Source organism: Acanthopagrus latus, chromosome 17 (assembly GCF_904848185.1).
Source record: "Acanthopagrus latus isolate v.2019 chromosome 17, fAcaLat1.1, whole genome shotgun sequence".
Taxonomy (NCBI): domain Eukaryota; kingdom Metazoa; phylum Chordata; class Actinopteri; order Spariformes; family Sparidae; genus Acanthopagrus; species Acanthopagrus latus.
This window is the reverse complement of record NC_051055.1, coordinates 17,995,717-18,014,971: the sequence shown is the minus strand read 5'-3', so window position 1 is coordinate 18,014,971 and position 19,255 is coordinate 17,995,717. Positions and strand designations below refer to the sequence as shown.

The 19,255-nt window shown below is 39.2% G+C and overlaps 2 protein-coding genes across 5 annotated transcripts in view; one reads left to right on the top strand and one right to left on the bottom strand.

Annotated features, from left to right (window-relative positions):
• The first annotated feature begins 550 nt into the window (after positions 1–550).
• Positions 551–14,320, top strand: nbn (nibrin). Its single transcript, XM_037074116.1, has 17 exons — positions 551–719; positions 2,101–2,222; positions 3,723–3,850; positions 4,030–4,189; positions 4,279–4,382; positions 4,474–4,591; positions 6,182–6,372; positions 6,485–6,585; positions 6,687–6,819; positions 6,922–7,130; positions 7,563–7,740; positions 8,382–9,015; positions 9,160–9,249; positions 9,943–10,074; positions 11,385–11,495; positions 11,581–11,630; positions 13,967–14,320. The coding sequence occupies exons 1-17, from the start codon at positions 689–691 to the stop codon at positions 13,998–14,000; spliced, it is 2,526 nt and encodes an 841-aa protein (XP_036930011.1). The 5' UTR covers positions 551–688; the 3' UTR covers positions 14,001–14,320.
• The window catches only part of osgin2 (oxidative stress induced growth inhibitor family member 2), a 15,963-nt gene continuing 10,976 nt past the window's right edge, over positions 14,269–19,255 (bottom strand). For all 4 annotated transcript variants that reach the window (XM_037074121.1, XM_037074120.1, XM_037074119.1 and 1 more), the window contains one exon: positions 14,269–19,232. In XM_037074121.1, coding sequence (XP_036930016.1) covers positions 18,050–19,232 — 1,183 coding nt within the window. In that variant the 3' untranslated portion in view covers positions 14,269–18,049. The remainder of the gene's footprint in view (positions 19,233–19,255) is intronic.

The window sequence follows — 19,255 nt, the reverse complement described above, 5'->3', positions numbered from 1 at the left end:
CTTGCTCTTCAGTTGAGTAATATGTGAAATAATATCGCCAGATCTCCATCGCCATCATAAATACTATTCATGTTTTTGTTCTGTTGTTCTACTTAAAAAGTGCCTTGTTAAAATCATTATTATTATCATTATTAGAATAAGGTCCCCAGAACACTGTTTGAGGCTAGAAAGGTGGCAGGATCCACCACATATATACAAAGTAAAACGGTATGAAATTGTGTTGTCCTTCAAGGTCAGTTTGTTTATTCAGTCATGAAAACAAAGAGGGTTTGTTTACTCACGCATAAAAAATAATTCAATGAATGTCTTCCCCAAAACTACATAGTGCAAATGAACTGGATGTCTGAACTGGATGTTTTATGATGCATCTATGGGTAAGAACATCAGTAGTTTACTAACTGTAACAGTACCGCAGAATATAAATACTCTCGTGCAAGTGCACGAGAGTATTTATATACTTATCATTGTGAGATACAGTATAAGTATTTCCACCAAAATAAACCTCACTTTACCGTGACTTTTATTTTGAAAAGAAAGCAGTGTCGCATGGTTTTGACGTCATAGAGTGGCGCGTTGTGAGTGTCCTCACTGTTGATTTGCTTTAAATGCACTTGTAGCTGCAAAATGTTGCGTTTCCCCTGATTCGTTGATACTTTTAATTACTGAAAAGGCAACACAAAGCAATAAAATGTGGATACTGACACCGCTGCAGCCTGGAGGTAACTTCTTCGCTGTTGACATTTTGATGCTAGCTTAAAACACAGCTAGCGAGTTAAAGTTGACGCCTTGATCCAGTTAGATGAGCTGTTTGCCAAGATTTGGTTTAGACTGTATATATGAAGGGTTTATGGCTTTGTTGACGAAATGTCAATTAACATTACTAATGTGTTTTTGGGTGAAGACTTAATGTCTGATGAACTTTTGTCATTAGTTTCATTTAGTTCATGTACAAGCTGTGGATGTGTTTTCGTTGTTATAGCAAAGACACATGAACAGCTGAATGTTTCCTAAACATGCCAGTGGATGATGGATTGTTGCAAAAATAGTACATTTATATTTGCTTTCCCTTCACAGGGAACACTAGTTACTTTCATATTTAGTATCTCCACATTGTATTGCGTATTCAGTTAGATAAATGCAAGTATACAATCGAAACTTAAGTGCAGGACATGTTATCTTCATGAATTATCAGTCAGTCGCAGTGATATGATGTTTGCTCAGTTTTAATCCATAGAGTTAGTTTTATATGTCCACACAAAATGAATTGACAACTATTGGGATAATCTGTAATTTAAAAAAAAAAAAAAAAAGAGTCTTAAATTCTCCATTTCCGGCATCTCCAGTGTGCGGAAGTGAATGTTTCTCTTCCTCTACAGCTGTAAACTGGATACATTTGGCTTGTGGACATTTGAAGGTGTCACCTTGGACTTTGGACACCTTTCATTATCAAATAGTTAATGGACGATGAACCTAATCATTGGTTTGCACTCCTACTGTTAGAGCACTGCTACTCTTAGAATATGAGAAGTTTCTTTTATCTTGTTTAATCAAGCTGAAACCAGCAGTAATGCTTTATTGTTTTCTTATTCCCCAAAATATAAAATACAATTGGATACATTGCTTTCACACTGCAAGTCACCCAACTTAAAATTACCACAATGTCTGCATCTCTGCAACAGTTATTTATAAATTGAATGTTGTCTTTCAGTGTTTATATTTTCTTTTCCTGAACATAAGGGGTTTAAACTTGGACCTGTAGAGCTCCAGACCATTGGGAGCCAATTGGGCTTTGATGCTTTAATAACAAACACTAACCAAGCTGCCACAAAATAATGTGTTTGTTCATTCATTCCTGATTTAGATTAAATGTGTGAACTTAATAAATATCACACTCAGTAGTTTGATATATTGGTCAGGTCTAATGTGAAATAGACTTATGGAAAGAGGATCTGATTTGGCATACATAAAAAAAAAAAAAACAGTCACATAAACTTAATTTAAGAATTATTAATTTTAATGTTGTCATTTTAGTCGATACATTTGTAAAACCACAGTTTGGTTGTGTGTTCGTGAATTTACATGTCCTCCTGTCACACACAGGTGAGACCCACTATCTGCTCTCCAGTAAAGACTACGTGGTGGGGCGCAAGAACTGTGATATCCTCCTTCCCAATGACCAGTCCATCAGCAGGGCTCACGCTCATTTCACTGCTACCGACCAGGTGAGAGGAAGAGTTATCATACAGCACATAGTTCGCTATTTAATTCAATTAATGTGTTCATCAGAAACAAATAATTGATCCCATCATGTGAATAGTATCTTACATGTAAGAGCTACTGTATTTTCATGATTATGTGAAGCTCAACAACCAGTAGTATTTATATTGTGTCATTCCACATGTTATTGAACAGTTAAATGAATAAATATGAACATACAGAAGACCACATGTCACTGTAGCTGGACTTTATGTCAAGATGCAAAGAGAAACTTCTACCAACCACGTTGTGAGCTGAAGTTCAACCTTTATGCAAGATAGTACATTAATGTTAAAAAAGATAACCAAATCCGATTGTCAAGAGCTGTGACACTGTTTCCACAAAGGATCCCCAAGGGCGGGTCTGTCTCCACTTGGTTCTGAGATTTCAGAGAAATGCTTCCAGACACTGACCTCTTTTAGGCTTGAAAGTAGAAGCTTGGGTACAGTGGAGTTAGGTAAACACAAACACAAAACATCCATAAAATTTGCTCAAGGTGTGTGTGTGTGCGCGCATGTGTAAAGGCTCATGACTAAAGACAAACTTAACAAGCCAACCATCCATCATCCATCAACACATCAAGCAATAACTCTTCACCTCCTGTGTTTGAACAGGACCACATCCTGATGATGTGAAGGCTTTGAAATAAATACTGATAATCAACAATGACCTAGTAAGAGGAAATGGTGAAAACAGAATTGTTATCACTTTCTGTTACCATGCAAGTCTTAGTTTTCTCACACAAGAGTTACAGTGCACACAGTATGTACAGTAAATATATTTGAACATATCACTTTACCCTCCTAATGACGTGCCAAGACGAGTAATGTCATTTGGAGAATTTGCCTGTATGATGACACTTCTGAACAGAAGATGGTGCTGTTGCACCAGTCCAACATAACTAAACCTGACACAAAATACTCAATTGTTGTCAGTCCAGTTGTACATAATGGACTTCTCAGATATTTTAATATCTCTTGTGGATAGTTAGATGTTATTTATTTTGTCAGGCACATACAGGTTTACCTTAAGAGACTTACAGGAGACCAGCAATACAGTTGCGGTGGTGAAACATTATAACAGTGATATTGTAATGCAGTGCATATTTAAAATATCACCAAACCCTTATAGTTGATATTTATCAGGGATTACTTTTTTGGAATCAATTCATGCCTAACCCTACTTTACTTTGAGAGTGTCTAAAAGTAATTCTCTATATCTCTGTAGCTAATATCTGTTCATGCTTGAAAATCTGCATTTTTGCATGTATACAAGGTTAGGAACAAGTCCCAATTTGTTCCTACATTTATAGTTTGATCAATTTTCTGAGTTTAGGAATACACCTCGATCTAAGACCTTAAATTTAAAGTTTGGGTCTCTCATTATGCCGTGAATAATTGAACAGAATAATGTACAATGGTTTGTTTGACGGTTTCATGAGTTCTGTTTATTAAATTTGTTTCTAGACACTGACTCTGAAAGACACCTCCAAGTACGGTACGTCCGTCAACAGCCAGCGCTTGAAAGAGAACACAACAGTGAACCTGAAGTCAGGGGACAAAGTCACATTTGGGGTTTTTGATAGCAAATTCAGGTAAGTAACTGAAAAAAGACCTGATTAGTTGTGCTTCATATTACTGAACCATGACTTTGTTTTACACTTTAATTGTACTTAACCAGTTTAATTTCACCCCAAACTCAGAGAATGCTTAATGTAACTTAAAGTTTGCGCGAATTACATTTATTGCAACATGCTTCATTGCTTTATCTCAGCGTGGACCATCAGAAGCCAGTGGTTTGTTCGTCATGTTTGGACAACGATGGCAAGGCCTCGCTCACTCAGGCTCTGTCAGCTTTGGGTGGAAAGCTGGTTAACAGCTGGACTCAGGAGTGCACCCACCTGGTCATGCCCACTGTTAAAGTCACCATCAAGGTCAGGACCAGACTTAATATCTTTGTCAGCACTTGTGATATGTTTGCACCTGATGATGTGATGATGTGCTTTCTGTTTTGCCTAATTAGACAATTTGTGCTCTGCTGTGCTGTCGTCCCATCGTGAAGCCAGAGTTCTTCTCAGAGCTCAGCAAAGCCGCTCGGCAGAAGTTAGCTCCTCCTAAAGCTGAGAGGTACCGTATAGTCTGTCTTTATGTTTGTACATTCACGCTGAGGCTGAGCTGATCAAACATCACCCCATCTGTGTTGTTCATTGTTTTTAAGTTTCGTCCCTGAGATTGATGAGCCCAGCTTGAGTAAAAAGGATGTTAACGTTGGAGCGATTCCAGCTCGTAAACAGCTTTTCTCTGGAAAGACCTTCGTATTCCTTGGTGCCAAACAGGTACGTCTACCTATGAGTGTGTGATAACATGATATCGTTTAGATGGTCTGCAAACAACCTAGTCAGCAAAAAGTCGGACGTCAGGTGATGAGTTGATTGGTCTGTAAATATTGTCGCTAGTCAGTCAAGGATAACACATCAGAGTCAGAGAAACTTGGTTTGAGCTGTTTAGTTGCCCTTTCTTAATTAAGTTTTCATCAACAAAGTATTTACATTACATACAATTACAACATAAATATCCCCTCCAAAAATAAATACATATGTAAACAAACAAAATGATGAAATAATTAGAATAATTGGTCCAGATCACGGTACAATAGCATGTGTAAAAGCTCTGCCAATGATGATTATTTTCATTGTCAATTAATCTCTCACTTTCTCCATGAATTGATTAATTGTTTTATCTATAAAATGACAGAAAATGATGGAAAAAAGCTTAAGATGACATCTTCAGATGTGTTGTGTTGTCACAACATGAAGATATTCAGTTTGCTGTCATAGAGGAGTAAAGAAATCAGAAAATATTAACACTAAAGAAGCTGGAAAAATAGATTTTTTTTCTATTCTTAAAAGATTACACAAATCAATTCAGGTTTTTTTTCCAAATCGGTGGCGATATAATTTAATAATTGACTAGTAATTAACTACTGATTGATTAATTGTAAGAGCTTTAAACGTTTGTACACATTATATTCAAGTATCAAATAAATACAGCATAAAAAAAAAACATCACAGTAACAGCAATAATCCACTCCAATGTACAATAGCATATTGAAAATACAGGCACAATGAATTACAAAATATTCTAAGAAAATAATTAAGTTGAAGTAATACAACTATTTGTAGTGTAAAAGATTTTGACCATCTGATGAAGGTCCCAAAACTGTTCTGGTCCATGTATTGTATTTAGAGGGGTCTGAAATCAGTCATCTGATGGGGAGATACTATAGTTATAGTCCACTATAACTGATATATCTAAGAGGTATGTCTTGCCCCTCCCATCCAGGCCTTTAGGTTTTAGTGCTTGTTTTCTTTGTGAGGAGTAATATGATCTTCCAGCTTCGTGTTTGTCAGGTGAGCATCGGTTGCCAGGCAGTCAGCAGTCTGGACATCCTCAGGGAGACTCACTGCTCTCTTCCTGGTTTTCACAAGAGCTGAAAACTAATGATTGTTTTCCCTTTAGATGAGATATTTTCTGAATGAATCATTTAGTTTATGAAAAAGTAGAAATTGATTTATTAATCAGCTCTAAATGTATCTGACTTGCTGTCTCTGCTCTAGACAATAATGTCCATTACATTTTACAGGGCACCAGTTTTGTTTGTTATATTTTTACATAATCTGATCACTTAGAAAAAATCTATTTATTATTAACAATAACCAACCAAGCAATCGATCGACTGAGTGATTAATTGACTAACAATTTCAGAATTTTACTGGTGTGTTTTTACTAAACACTAGAACAGAATGTCATCTGAAACAAATGCTTTTACAGCAAATAAAACATGTATGTCCTCAGCTTCAACTGGACCTGCTGCACAGATAAACAGTCATGGTTGCGTAATTGCTGCTCTTCTGTGTTGCTCGCAGCTGAAGCGTCTGAGTGCAGCAGTGGGTTTTGGAGGTGGCAGGAGTCAGCTGCTGGAGGAGGGCTCTCTGCCCCGGGACCTGCTGGAGTCTCCACAGAGCTGTGTGATCGATGTAACAACAGGCAGCTCCCAAGCCTTGCTTCCCTCTTCCACCGCAGAGTGGGCAAAGTCCGTGCAGAACATTGTTCAAAGGTTTGCACAAACTCCTGTTTTCTTCCAGAAAAAGCAGCTTGAGTTTGTTTTGGCAGTTTACTTGTCAGTGCAGTAATTGAACACTTAAAACTCCTTTCCCCTCCTGACACAGAAAGGGCCTTCGAGTAATCACAGAGTCTGAGATTGGTTTGGCTGCCATCTATGCTTCATGTGACCATTACTGCAATCCATCCAGTTCAACAGCAGACTCACGTGGGTGACCACACAGAAAAGCACCGATTGCTGTTTTTATCTTTATTTTTCTTCGGTCAACATTTTTCTTTGATTTGTCTTTATCTTTGTTTCTGGTTTAGAGTCGGCACCCAAAGTGAATCCCAGAATACCGAGTGCTTCGCTGTCAGAGAGTCTGGCGGTTAACGAGACAGCTCTACCTGCAGCATCTCAGAACATCACAGCTTACGCTGTCAACACGGAGCAGTCGCAGGGGTACCGACAAGCGCTCACAGACATGCATCCATTATGTGCTAAAGCTCTCCAAACTTGACATTTTTCTGTTTGTCTAAATTTATAATCATACTTATTTATCAGGACAGAGCTGAGGGAAGTCTCAGGGATGACGGCGGTAGGGGAGACTCCTGAGAAGAAGCAAAACCAGACCACCAGTCAGCTTCGTGGACCCAAACCTGAGGCTCAGAAGACGGCCGCTCAGTGCGTCGTGGCCGATACAATGAGGTCATCGTTCAACACTGTAGAGAACACCGACTCTGAGAGGAGGAATACAGCGTCCAGACTGGCAGGTAGCTGCATTATTGATTGTTTCTTCATCCTGATACCGATTCAAACCAGTGCTGTTTGACATCGATCTCATACCTGTCCTGTAAATTAAGTTACAGTATTTGTGCCACTACCAATCTGGTATATTTGATATGTGCATGCCTACATTGTGTCTGGCTCCATTTTTCAGATTTAATTGTGACATATTTCTGTGTGGTCTAGTCGCTTGTTACAATTCAACATTGTATGAAATATACGTATTCAGTAACTTGCTTTATATAACATGTTAATTGGTGAGTTGTAGAGGTGCTGGTAGGCAGCCAGAGCCAGGCTAGCTGTTCCCCCTGTGTCTAGTCTAGAGAGGGGTATCAATCATCTAATCTAGCTCTCAACAAGTAAGCTTACTTCCCACAATGTTTAATTATGAGCTGAATGCCTGTTCAATGTGTTTCCAGCTTCAGGTGGAGGCAGTAATGGTTTGAGGTCCCAGCCACCATTTCGCACAACCAATGGTGGCCCAAAAACGTTCCCATGGAAGCAGCCGTCTCCTCAGAAACCGAGGGCCTCGCCACAAGCTTCCCCTCAGAAACAGTCAACTCTGACCAATTTCTTTCAACCAGTCAACAAGAAACGGTAAACAGGACCCAGATTCAAATTTCAAATTCAAATAAGTTTTATTGACATGAAAGTTTAAGTTACATCATTGCCGAAACTACATTGTTGAATTATTACATTTTACACAAGTAAAATAAATACATTTTCACAAGATGACAAAAACATTTTAAACACCCACACACTTAATTACTTAAAACATTTATTGCAGAGCTTGTTTATCTTAATTTATGACAATAATCCATGTATTTTGCAACTAATGCTGCACATTAATTTTTCTCCCTGTATGAATATGGCAGCTTCTAAGTAAAAGAGAGAGATGAAAAAAAATGTTTCCTGTTTCCTCTCACTCACTGACCACAATGGTGTTTTTGCCTGTACAACAGCTATGTCAGAGAATCATAAATAATACATATAAGCTTCCTGGGACAAGATGAATGGATCATTTACTCAGCTGTGTGTTCTCACACTCAAATCATAGTGAAATGAAAAGAGAACAATGATACTACAGTAGAGTAGAATAGCTGTGGGCATGCTGGGAAAATGTAATATGGCACTCACAAACTATAAGAAAAATTACATATTTAATTCAAAACATGTTTTCGGGAGAAACTTTGTTGTTTTGTCCAAAACACCATTCTTACCTGTCTTCTTTCATCAAGGCCTTTGGACGACGACCCCTTTGCTGTCATGTCTGAGCCAAAACGGCCTCTGCTTGAATCATCCATCAGCGAACAGGCACTGAACACCTCAGCCACGTTTAAAGACAAAAACTTGCATCCAGACAGAGTCCCTGCAGCAACATCCCAGACTCCACTGGGCTCAGCAGTCGATCTTTTTGAGCGACGGTCTGAGGCTAAGTCAGACAGGGTCTCCCACCCTGTCCAGGAGGAGCAACGGAGCAGAAAGAGGAAGGAGATGGAAGCAGAGATTCAGATTGATGAACTGGAGTCCATCATGTCTGAGGATTTTGACTGCTTTGATGAGCAGCCCTCAGATTATAAAGCACAGCCAATAAAACAAGGTTTAAGTAATGTGGAAGCATCGTCTTCAAGCAAGAGGCAGCGGGTCCAACTAGAAGAAAATGTGACCAACAAATGGTCACAGGTGGGCCTGGAAAAAGAGTCGACTTCCCATAGGAACCAAAGCAAAACATCTGTACAGCACGTTGTCTCCGTCAAGAAAGAGCCGGAGAATGATTTGGAATATGGGTCAACTTACAGTGAGTCCAGCAAACGTCCACAAGTGTCATCTGCCAGCAGGAGTAAAAACCTCGATCCATTTGAGGATGACGAGGTCAGTTTGTTGATATTTGCTCATCCAGCAATGTCAAGAGAGGAAATTAAAAACTGAAACTGTCCAGAGCACACAAATCACTTTCATCTCGTGTTTATGATCATTATGTTTCACTATTATTGCCCCTTTGTTCTATTTTTATAGGATTTAGAACTACTAGAAGTAGATATTTGCCAGCCTAAAGAAGAGACTAAGACCCCTCTGAAGCCCGTCAAAATCAAGCAGGAGGTCCAGGTAAATCCTGTGAAAAAGCTCATAATGTTACAGTTTTGACTCTCTTTCTCCCTTTGAATAAGCTTAATTTTCTCACTATACCTAAATGCCTTTTTTTAGTCTTACTTATTTGTAAGAATGAATCTTTCTGGCTTTCAGTGGTTTTAAAACTCGAGAAAGCTTTGAATGCTTCAATGTCAGTAAACACACTTACTATTCTCAGCATACTTTTGTACTCCTGATACTGCAGGGATTATGCAAGTTCAAAACATTATTAGTATCAATATTGAAAGTTCACCATAGATATTGTTTCTGTGTGTATGTGTATCAGATAGATATATTGAGAGAGAGAGAGAGAGAGAGGATATTTTTGAGATAATTTAGAAATGAGATTAACTGTAAATTGTCTCACTCAGTACATATTGTGACAGTTCTTTGAGTACCAAATTCAAGAGATCCTTCTCAAAATCATTATTTATGTTGTGAATTTACTTAAAAAGCAAGCATGTTATCAAATTCTTCAATTCTAAAATATTTCTATTGGAATTGGCCTTAAGAAACCACTATTAGGGAGCAAAATATACTAACTGCCTGAGCACCATGTTATTATGGTTTAAATCAATAAATTGTATCTTCTTTGAACATTAATCTGTGCTAGAAAGAATATTATCCATCTACCAGACAAAAGTTTAATTCTCAATGTGCTCTTTGCAGGAGTCAAATATTGATGAAGACCTTCCTCAGAAGCTGGTGACAGTGGAGTTTCGATCTCTCACTGTGACTGCTGCTCCCAAAGCCAAAACACAGAACATCAGCAACGGGAAGAACTTCAAGTGTTTCCGCAAGGTCAGACTACGATGCAGTTTACACTGAATGCTAAAAGATGTAGTCTAAATATTTTGTCCTCCACTAAAGAGAAACAGCTTATTCAACTATTGTTAGTCGCAACTTGCAACAGTCAAAAGTTCCATGAGATTTAAAAAGGCAAAATATCCATTCATCCATGGATAGATTTGATGTCTACGAGATTGATCGCTTCAAAAACTCTCACTGTTGCTTTCACAGATTATTAATGAGTTGTGAAGTTGACCTTGTAGGACGCCCACATAGCCTGTGTGACTCAAGTGGATGATTAAAATTAAAAAGCTGAGAATTGGATTTTTTTTACACTTTATCGATAAAACCACGGATAAAAGCATATTTTTATCTATTAAATTATGTATTTTCACCTCTAAGCACACCAGTAAGTAACTAAGTAGTTCTTATAAATGTTCCATTATGTCTAAATTTGAGTTAGTTTAAAAGTTTAGTTTGGGTGAGGTTGTATGAGGAACAGAGTCAAGGTATTATGTAGAAAAGAGTAGAAATTTCAGGAGTCCTGGTGTAGGAAGCTAAGCGATATACTGCTGTGGAGGAGGGCAGCAGCTGCAAAAACACATTTATGACACCTAAAAAGAAAAAGTCAATATCACTTTAAGTGTATGCTATGTTTAGAATATTCTCACCTCTTTACCTTAGTGCCAGACAGCCCTTTCCGACTAGAAACTGCAGCTGTTACATCCATCTGTGCTCTCTTCAGAGACATCAGACTTGTTTGAGAAAACAGTAATTTTACCATGAAGAACATGCAAGTTGCTGGTCAACCACTGCCTTGATCAGTTAGTTTGTTTGCGTTCTTGTGTGATTTTCTTGTTTCGGTTTGTCGTAGTCACAGAACTCACACAATAACACGAAGAAACTAACTGATCGAGGCAGCTGCAGACCAGACGCTCTTTCCTTCTGTGAGGTAAATTACTGTTTTCGTCAAAGGAGTCTGGCAGTTTTCGAGACGGCAATATAAAAGCTTCTGTCCCCCGTCAGAAAGAGCTGTTTGTCAGCAAGACAAAGCTGTGAAAATATTCTAAATATAGCAAACACTGCTGCTGCCCCCATCCACGGCAGTACATCAGCTTCCTACACCGGCACTCCTGCCGCCTCTCCAAATGGGTTGCGTTGACTGCCATGTACTATGGGTAATACACTGACTATGGATAAGTCCCTCATATAACCCCACTTCAAAAACCCTGGGCCATGCCTTTAACAGATGATCATGTATGCTCTAATTAAAGATAATTATTTTTGTATTTTCATCACATTTGCTTGTGTGCATGTGACAGCTCTCCGTTCCAGGTGCAAGAGGCTCAGTCGTCATAGGAGGGTCGGCTCTGCTGGTTCACAACAGGGGCAAGAACTCTGATCTGGATGAATGGCTGAAAGATGCGGTGGAGGTACTTACTTTTCACTCTGTCTCTCTTATCTGTCTGTGAAGTGTCTGAGCCTCGCATTCATGATTTGAGCCTGTGTTCGTTTCAGGCGGAGCGTCAGAGCAAGAGGGATGAAGCTGTAGGAGATGACCTCTTTAGGTGAGAAACTAGACCTCATTTTCTGTTAGATGTGTAGTCTTAACTCTGTTAACCCTTCACAGCTTCCTGAAAAGGTGGGTTGCTGATATGTCAAGACTTTTCACATGTGCATTGGTTGAGTTTCATCTTACCTGTGTTTTGTCATTAGGAGAACAGCTGATCCTTCATATATCATTTTTATTTTATTGATCATTAGGAATGAGTTGTTGTTCTTGTTGCTTTAGCTTCTTTATCATTTTGGTACCCGTGTCCTGAAAAAGAAAGGACTCTTCAGCATGGCTGACACATGGTAGAATAGGTCTGGGTAAGAGTTCATCAGAACTCATCAGTAGAGGTCTGTATGTGTCCAAAATGTTGGACCCTCTGAATTTGATCTGTGAAGACCTTGTTGAACCCCATAGTTTGACCGGATCCAAAATATGGTCGACCTGAAAAAAACCCAAAGAGAGATAACACCAACATGGCAGCAGCATGGTGTGCTTTCAGTGAACGAGCAGTCGAAATGCAGCAATACAATGAAACTGTGGATGTGAAGTCAAAGAGAAAAAATCATTTGTATGCATCTTTAAAAAAATAAAAATCTTTAAAAAATCATAAAATGATTATTTTCTAACTGATTGAATATCAAATGCCAAAAGGAACATCAATTTATTTGTATTTTCTTCACTAAGGTACATTAAAACACATTACATTACAGTACATTAAAATTTTATATAATGAAACAGCGTGGTGGTTTAAACGGAGAAACTATATACAGTTAAAGTGGCAACAGACAACTTTTCCCCCCTGTAGTTTCCAATTTGTATAATTATTGGTGCTGCTATTGCAAAGATAACTGGATCTTTTTCTTTCCTTTTCCTCAAAGTAACCCAACAACAAAGGACAGAAAGTGATTTAATTCAATCACTTAGTTTATAATAGAAATGGATTAATCTTCCTTTTCGCAGTTGACTACGTGCCCGGTGGCAGATATAGTGATAGCGAGGTTTATAGGAAATCAGTCTAACCACTGATGGATTTATTATTCCATATTCATTACATTTTGTGACCAGCATTTATTTCATAGTGATACCTTTAAGTCTGTTGCCAGCAACACACCACAAAAACTGAGGAACATGAAAAAGAGTTCAAAGCATCAACCTAGCCTCCAAATTCCCCAGATCCCAATCCAATGTAACATTCATGAGACGTGCCGGAGAAGTCCAATCCACTGAGGCCTTACCTTGCAGCCCACAGTTATCAAAGGATTTACGCCTTGGTGCCAGACACCACAGGACGCGCTCAGGGGGTCCTGTGTCCATGCCTCGACAGGTCAGAGACAAGTCTGATCTACCGTGGGGGGGGGGCCTCTGTGGATCCCACTTGTTTGGGCACATCCTGCGTCCCCTCTGTCAAACATCATTCACGTGCCAGGTCCCAGGGTTTCTTAGCAGAACAGTGCATTGTAAGGAGATGATCAACATTATTCACTTCCCCCTGTGACCTGCTCGGGATTGATGTAATATATTGCTTTACTCTGACCCTCTTTTTGTGTTTGTTGTTTGGCCACACGTATAAATGTTTCCCCTTTTGTCTGTTTGTCAGCTGACCTCAGTCTAGAAAGAGCTGCAGTACTTTCCGCTGTTGAGTGTTGAATGTTCATATTCAAGCGAAAGAGGTCTGTTTTGCTTTTGGACATTGAAATATGGGTAAATGAAGCCCTAAATTTGCATTAGACTTGCATGGCCCCCTACTTTGTATATATTCAGTCAAGGTCATGAAAAACTCTGTCTGTGCAGCCTCAGTTATTGGAATCGGGTACAGACAACATAATTATCAGGGACTTATGGATATGGGGCCTCTGTAGCTCCAGTTGAACCAATCGGAACGTAGTAATTCTTTCGTCACAGCGGTTGCCAGGGGAACAGCGGTGATGTAAGCTGGCGCTGCCGCCTCTGCCGTGTTTTCTTTGACTAAGCAGAAAAGAGACAGTCTGAGATTGATTTTGTGTGTGTGTGTGTGTGTGTGTGTGTGTGTGTCAAGGCTGAGCTGTTTGATCACCAAGTCATGCTCAGTCAGTCATGCGTAGCCGGGGAACGGACTCTGCCACTAAGAAAACAATCCGCTATTTTTTTGGTAGACCTAAACGAAGTTTCCAGACGTGGTTTATAGGAAGGCTGTTTGCTTTAAGCTGTTCAAACACTGTCCATGTTTTACAGCGCTCAATTTGGACAGTTTTTATTGTTTGTTCAAAATGCCTCTAAGGACATTGAGGAATGATCCATGAGGAATGTTAAAAGCCCTCCCCAACATGGACTGACCTGTGAGATAACATCTTTTTTTGTGTGTGTGTTTAGGTACAACCCCACCAAAGTAATCAAGAGAAGATGAAATGCCTCCATCTTGGCGTATGTAGTACGTCAAACTCCATCTACAACATACGGCTACAGAAGTCATTTTGACAATTGATCAGTTTTGATGCCTGTATTTCAATTTTTTTATGTTAATGACTGAAAGCTAACTGCTTAAAATCAAAAATGTTTGTCAGTGTTTTGTTCTGCTGTTCTTTCTTGTTCGGTCTGTAAATGTCTTCATGCTCTCTACGCTAACTAAGCCACTGACAGTAAGCAATGTAACAAAGCAGTCATGTGTTCAGAAATGTTTCTTAAAGTTTTTATTTGTCAATAATAAAAAAAATGCGGCATACAAAACATTACAAACTCTTCAGTTGTACAAGAGAGCGTTGAACTCTACATGCTGAAAGCATCTTTTCCTTAGTTTTGAAGTTAAGACCAAATGTGTTCCCTGGTTTTAGCTCAAAGAGAAACTTAAAATAGGATTCAAGTTGCCATTTCTTGAACGCTCTCCAATGAGCCAACCCCACAGGCACTTTTACAGATCTGAAACTGTTCAGATAAGTAGTTTACATGCCAAAGCAACCATGGCTCTTTCTGTGGAGATGGTGGAAGCCCACCTGTACCTTCACATTCAAGGCAAGTGCCATGTGTACATTGAGAGTCGACAGAGCATTCAGCATGAATTGTGCGATTAACAAGTCTTTTTTCATGAGCAGCAGGTTGCCAAAAGGAAGAAGGAGACTGACTTTTTAACACAGTTCTTTTCTAGAAGTGAGATTAATCTGAATAGCAATGCACAACCATATCGACACATCATTGTTATCTTAAAATTAAATATCACATTGGCCCAAAATGAACATTTCTACAAATATGACAGGCCAACAGAGTGGTGTAGGGATCATTTATTTTTGTAGGTTAACCTGGAAGTTAGCATCACCCTGGTCGCCTTGACAAAAAGCCTGTGGTATTTTTTAATTGGATATTGGATTAACACCTAAAATAAGATCTGTGGGAAATTTAAATTTGCGATACTTACACAGAGATGATCTTCTCAGATTAACACCACTGACTTTTGAAGCCTAAATTAAATCTAAAAGTAAAAAGCTAATGTTAATGCTATAAAGAGACTTACCTGCCATTGTATGACTTAAACATCACCTCCACTAAGCATCATACTTCACAATTATATACAAGTTTTCTGTCACTTGATCAATGTATAAATTATAAAGTTAGAGTTGTAATAATTTGCATTTTGTCTTGTAGAACGAAATAAATAACTTAAGCCTGTGTTAACCACAGACCTCATTAAAACCAATTCAAAAACCTCACAGGCTTTGAGATGAGGGAACCAGCAGTGCTCAAATGCCAACTCATTTCCAGGTTTTAGGACTCATTACTATAGCACTCTGTAAGATTATGCTTTAATTATGCAAACGCAACACAAATGTTGACAAAGTAGTTTCCTTATTTTCTCCACTAAATGTGAAAAGCATTGTTTGTCCGCATCTGCCAGAGGGCCATTACAATAAGATAAGCATATTAATATATTTTGCCATTAAGGGCAATGCTTCATGTAATTAAAAGACGTGCATATATCAGCGTCAGCCAAAATATCGTCATTTGGATATAAGCAAATGTCCAATATCGTGCATCCCTAACTTTGATTATGAAAGCAAATTAACTAGCACTATTTGTGAGTTGTTTCCTAAAATCGACTCAGATCTGTACTAAAATGTCAAGTATATGGATGGACACAGTAAAACTGTTGGTGCTTTATTTAGCAACCAGATTGCTCTTGGAGATCTCAGCGGTGAACAGTAATGTCCGACCAGGATCTAACAGGGTCACGTTTTTTATATTTCCTTTCAGTAAATTCGAAGAAATAAAAAGAGTTGTCTCCACTTCTGAGCCACCCATCATAGCACTTTTCTGTCATCTGCTCTCAGCAGCTGCTGCTAGGCAATGGTTCATGCCTGCATGCATATATTTAATATTTATATCAAAACAAGTCAGTCAAAAAAAGCATCAAGGAATAATTGAAATTCAGTATTTAACACAAGTAACAACATTTCCACTAGTTAACTGTTATATGATTACCAAAACTTAAATAGCAATGTTAAACTATTTTGTTAGTGGAAAAAGTAATGTGACTACAGTGTTATTTAGTAATGCATTACCCCCAACACTGACTCTTACTACCGTATAGTTTTGAAGGAGGCAGAAGGAAAAAAAAAAAATCCCTTCACTGGGATAAAAGTTTCACATCACAATAAACAAACCATGAGCTGTGCGTGAGCGGCACACAAAAGAGTTATGTATCACACTCTGCAGACGGTGACGGTGAAGGAGAGGAAAACAGAGTGGTAATAAAGAATAGATTGCTACTGTCACTGCTCACCACCTGTCTCAGCTGTTGCTTGGCACTTAACAAAACAATATTGGCTTGGTTTACTGTGAAGCTGCATTAGAAAATGGAAGAAGGATTGTGTATATATACACACATACGAATGTAGAGTTGGGAATTATGAATAAAACCAAAAGAGGACAAAACAAACTTGCTAGCCGGGGTACTTAGTCTGTTGTTCCAAGACGGAGTTTAGATGTTCGCCTTCACAATGGCAAACTGTTATAAAAATACATGTGGATGCTGAGATTAAGTTGGCTAACAATATAAAAATAAACTATTTGGATGGTATGATTGTAGAAATGGATATTAAGCTGTTAACTGTGCTCTTCTGTGTTTTGTTTTTAAACCCCTTCTCCATGTTCATCTACTGTATATAGATTTCGCTTCAGTTGAACTTGCTATTGGCTTTTGAAGGCAAGAAAAACATTGTTAAGGTAATGGACCATACTGGTGTTTGTTTTGTTTTCTGCAAATCACATTCAACCCCCTCACAATGAGCACTGTGCCCATCTTCATTTAGTCTAAATTTATCAGTAAGAGGCAATACAATTTAAAGAACGGGTTGATTTGATGAGAAGTTTTTGGCAGAAACATCCACAATATTTCCTAAAACAAACATTATCAGTGGGATGAAGATTATGTGAATTTAATTGTCTTTTGTGCTACGAAGTTTGCTGTTCTTAAGGTTAAACTTTGAAAATTAAAAATCTCAACATTTTCACTGTTCATTGGAGTACCAATGGTAAATGGAGATTATATATAATCAAGAAGAAAAAATCTAAAACACCAGACTGATCCTTTAATGACTATATTGTTTGCCAGAATACTTGAATCCAAACAATAAAATTAGTAACTGTTTCCCAAGAATACATTCAGACCTGCAAGTGAAGATATTTGCATAGAAAGTGTTTGAGTAGCGCTGTTACCAAAGCAACAGGTCAGATTTATAAGACTCGGTTAACTTTTTTAAGTATATGGCTAAAACTACCTACATTAGCAGCTAAGCGAAGAATCCTCTGATTGTTAAAAAAAAAAAAAAAAAAAAAAAGAAAAAATATGGTAGGCTCAGAATAATCAGGAACATTAAAAATTGCTTATCCATGAACTTGTTGGATTTTACGTTCAGGTGATGGTAACTTTGTAAATGGGACAACAGATTTCTCTGCGTGAGTCCGTCACTTACACAACTATAAGTTGCATGGAGAGTGAGTGCGGCGCCCTCTGATTTTGATTGTTCCTCTCCTAAAGGCTAGGCTAAAGAAAGACTTAAAGTGTGATACAGTAGAAATTAAATGTTGTTAGTAAATGGATTAAAAGACACATGGTGAACGAATAAATAACCCTGATGAAAATAAGGTCCCATTCAGTTGTGAGGTTACAGACTGACTTAAAAACATTGGCACACAGTAGCTTGGACTTCTGGGGACTTCTTATGAAGTCAGACGAAACTCTGGAAAGCTCTGTTTCTTTAGAAACGAATTGGTGTACATCCATTGTCTTTTTGGTCTCAAGAAGTTGTAAAAATGCCTTAGCTTTGATGAGAAAACACTGCGTTAATGATTTAAAACATATTAAAAATCTTGTTTTCCCCTTTACCATTTACACCACTTGGTAAGAGGACTTGAAATCTGCACCCTACTTCGCAACGTGTAGGGCTCTTTTCCACATCATTATTTTCAAATGAAGTTATTGCCTCCGTTGCTGATGAGCTTCCCTTTTTTCTTGAGTCTCTTCAGCAGACAGGAGGCGATGCCTAAAGCTCCACCCTTCAGAAAGCGAACAAAGTTATCTCCCACTAGTGGGCCCATAGCAAACAGACCTGGCTCCTTGGTACACTCAAAAGTGTAGGGGTGGATGTCAATGGGGTTCTGCTTGCAGGAGACGGGTTTTGTTGGATCCTGACCCAGGTACTGGCCTTGCCCCTTCAAGAAAAACAAGTTTGGATTGGTCCCTATCAGCACTAGGGCCATGGAGATCTTGAATGCCTTGAGGGAGTTGTTCCCCTGCAGCAAACACTTCATGTCAGACTGCAAGGACACCACGCAGTGCTCAGGGAAACTGGTGTAGTCAGGAAACAGATTGACACTGGCGTTATTGGCCACGTTACCTGCAGAGAGTTGGGGCTTTGGGCACATCTTGGCACACACTGATGAGGCAATACTAACGGGCTGGGGTCTGTTTGAAGCAGAGGAGGGAGCCACGTTTGTGTGGGTCTGAGAGCACATCATGTTGTAGACTTTGTGGTACTCTGGGTACAAGGTCTTGGGCAGCTGTTTGAAAATGAGGTCTGGGTCGTCTACGTTCTTACGAAAGACATGCAGCACTCTAATGTTGCTGTTACATGCACACAGAACTGCATCTGCAGCGCATAGACCGGCACCTACGATTAAAACCGGATCAGAGTTCATGTCCAGTTTTCTCCGGCTAACAGCCACACCCAGGTCTGAGATGCTGTGGAAGACAAACGGTAGGTCCTCCCCCTCTACGCCCAAACGGACTGGTGAATCAGAGGCACCGGTGGCCAGAACCACATTCTCGGCAAACACAGAGAAAGGGACATGAGTGTCGTTCTGCACCTGCTGGTATCCCCTCACTTCCCAGAGAGCCCCCCCTCCTCCACTGTTTAGACTCTCAACTCCATTTCCCTCAAAGCCTTCATTCCCACCATCTCCCACCCCTCCATCTCCTTGATCAGTATGTCCGTTTTCCAGACCTTCCCCCTTGTGACCCCGGCAGAGTTTCTGGACGGAGGTCACGTAGGTGTTGTCAGCAAAATTCTTTTGGAGGCCCTTTAGCTTCACATAGTTACGGTAATAGGATGAGATCTCCTCTGGGGTGGCTCTGTCACTGGTTACGTCCCTAGGGAGAACAGAGAAACGATG